The sequence below is a fragment of the Poecilia latipinna genome, unplaced genomic scaffold (assembly GCF_001443285.1).
Source record: "Poecilia latipinna isolate Pla-1442-1.1 unplaced genomic scaffold, P_latipinna-1.0 Scaffold898, whole genome shotgun sequence".
Lineage (NCBI taxonomy): Eukaryota > Metazoa > Chordata > Actinopteri > Cyprinodontiformes > Poeciliidae > Poecilia > Poecilia latipinna.
Genome location: NW_015113514.1, coordinates 68195 through 70631, shown reverse-complemented (window position 1 = coordinate 70631; position 2437 = coordinate 68195). Strand labels below are relative to the sequence as shown.

Genomic DNA, 2437 nt, shown 5'->3' with positions numbered 1-2437 from the left:
AGTAGTTGTGGGTTTAAATAGCATTTCACTGGAGATCTAACATATAATTACACAGTAATACTTTTACATTTCCTGTCACCTTAACATCTTTTAATACAAAAACACGGTGGACCACCGGTGGACCGTCTTGGCATCCCGACCACCAGGCTTAGCAAGTTTTCTGGAGGAAGCCCTGCATACATTTGGAAATGTCTTCTTTATGTACATAAAAATAAAAGTACAATAATCAGAATTTGTCAATAGATTATTAAATAAAAATAATATAACTTAAATGTAACTTAACATGTCTGATAAAATTATTGTTAAAATATTATCCTTACAGTGTAGCTTTACTACACCACTGTACTACAGTGTCATAGTTTTTCAATTTCAATTATTTATATCATTGAAAGATTATTATACTGTCTATATGTTCAGTGTATGTTTTGCATACACTGAACATATAGAGAATTAAATGTGTTATTCTTTCTTTCCAACTTTAATATTGTACCTAGATGGAAAAATTCTTATTAATAAGAATGGATAAATAAGTCTATTTACTCTGTTTATGTCTGAAGAATGTGATTATAATTCATTCCAAGACTGAAATAAGACGAAATGAGATCGGATTTGTCCATTATTATCATTATTGAGAATTACCATTATTAATTATAATAATTAATGTTGTTATTATTAAGTCATGCCTTAATAATACGATTTTCTTCTCCCATGTCTCTAAAAGGGCTCAGTAGGAATCTCTCAAATGAGTTCAAATATTTTGAAAATTATTCACTCAGCTCCTCTAAGCTCGTATTATTTCAAGACGTCGCATTTTCTGAAAAGAGCTTTGTTTTTGCAATGAGAAAAGACATTAATGAATCACTATTTTTCGTGGAATTAAAAAGTATTTTACATCCTCTAAGCAACTGACGCCAAACATTAACAGATATCTCACTTTGAACTCATATTCTTTTGTTTAACAGCTAAAACCTAAAAATTTTGTCCAGATATTGTTGCCAAGCAAACCTCCTCGTATTCAACTGCAATGAACTCTGCTTATAAATAAACGCAGAGCAGTAATTAGCCTTTTAACAGATTAACAACATTTTGGCTGCTACTTAGGGAGTTAGCAAACGCGGCTCAGCAAAGTGTTAGCTTACGCCTCAGCTCCTTTTGCTTGGCTCCCAGCTGCTCTGCCTCGTCTTCATCCGAGTCAAATGGTTTCATTGAAATATTACCGTCAATAAACCACATTCAGACAGTCAATAAACCTGCTAGGCTACATACAACAACCCAACAACAGCCATCATTCCCAACACGTCATAAAGGTAACCAAGGCTCACGAAGGCGGTGTTTGTTATTACACACTAGCTTTTTTACAAAAGCGGTATTCTTCATTCATATGACAGTCTACATCACCGCCCCTCCCGAATCATTACAGTGTGCTGTCGTTCATTAAATAAAGCATCCATCTTCTGGCTCGCTGAGGTTCCCACTTCCTTAAACTCGAAGTAATGATGGGAGTTGTAGTATTGTCAGCTCGCTGAATTCTACAGATTATATGGCAAGAATGTCTCTAATATTTTTCTAGGTTAAATGTGTGTTAAAAAGAGCGACTTAAACCTTCCTGAACATCAGAATTAATGTTGCCTTTTATTTAGATAGAAACGTATTCTGGCTTATGCTTGCTTGCTTTTTTTTTTTTTTTAAGTTAACATATGTTTTCAACTTTTCTTAAATTTTGCACAGTGACACCACCACAGGTATGATGGCTTCAAAATGATATTGCTCCATAATAAACATGTACATGCAAACTGTTGTTGGATAATACAGTAGAAATGCAATTGTTGCAGTGTTGCCCTGTAACGTACTAGTGAGGCGCCCAGAGTGTACCCTATAGACTCATGCACTGATCCATATCTCATCTAGCCCATCTGGACATAGGTCTCATATGAAGAAAGTGACAGGTGTGAACAAATCTTAAAGTCTTCACTTTCACATTGCCCCCTTGTGGTAAAAAGACCGCCTTTTCAACAAGCATGAAGGATTTCGGTTTAAGTAAATTTTAGACATTGGCTAAAAGAAAAAGTTGATTTACTAACACTAAAAAATCGTAGTCTAAGTGCAATTTCAGTAGAAGCTAAAAATAAAAAAAATAAAAAGCTTATAATAGACTTGTACACTTTCCATCGTTCCATCTTACAATAAATCAATAGGGGGCGCCATCACATTTATACCTATATCCACAAAAGTGATTGCTGATGGCAGAAAATGCTATGATGCCTTCTGTGATTATTACTGAGGAACACTTCTATATCAAACACTGACAAGCTGGCTGAAAGAGTAAAAATAATCTGAATAACTGCTGTCTTTTGAGAAAGAAGATCGGTAGTCTGCTTCTAGAGAACCAACTACACAGTAGTCGGAGCCGCTTCTTGCTCTTTGTGGACTATGCGAA

At 34.9% G+C, this 2437-nt stretch overlaps 1 protein-coding gene across 2 annotated transcripts in view; it reads right to left on the bottom strand.

The window, feature by feature from the left end:
- Positions 1-1325, bottom strand: part of sdccag8 (SHH signaling and ciliogenesis regulator sdccag8) — a 49363-nt gene extending 48038 nt beyond the window's left edge. For both annotated transcript variants that reach the window (XM_015048688.1, XM_015048689.1), the window contains exon 1: positions 1140-1325. In XM_015048688.1, the coding sequence (XP_014904174.1) occupies positions 1140-1233 (94 nt within the window). In that variant the 5' untranslated portion in view covers positions 1234-1325. The remainder of the gene's footprint in view (positions 1-1139) is intronic.
- Between the last annotated feature and the right edge of the window lie 1112 nt (positions 1326-2437).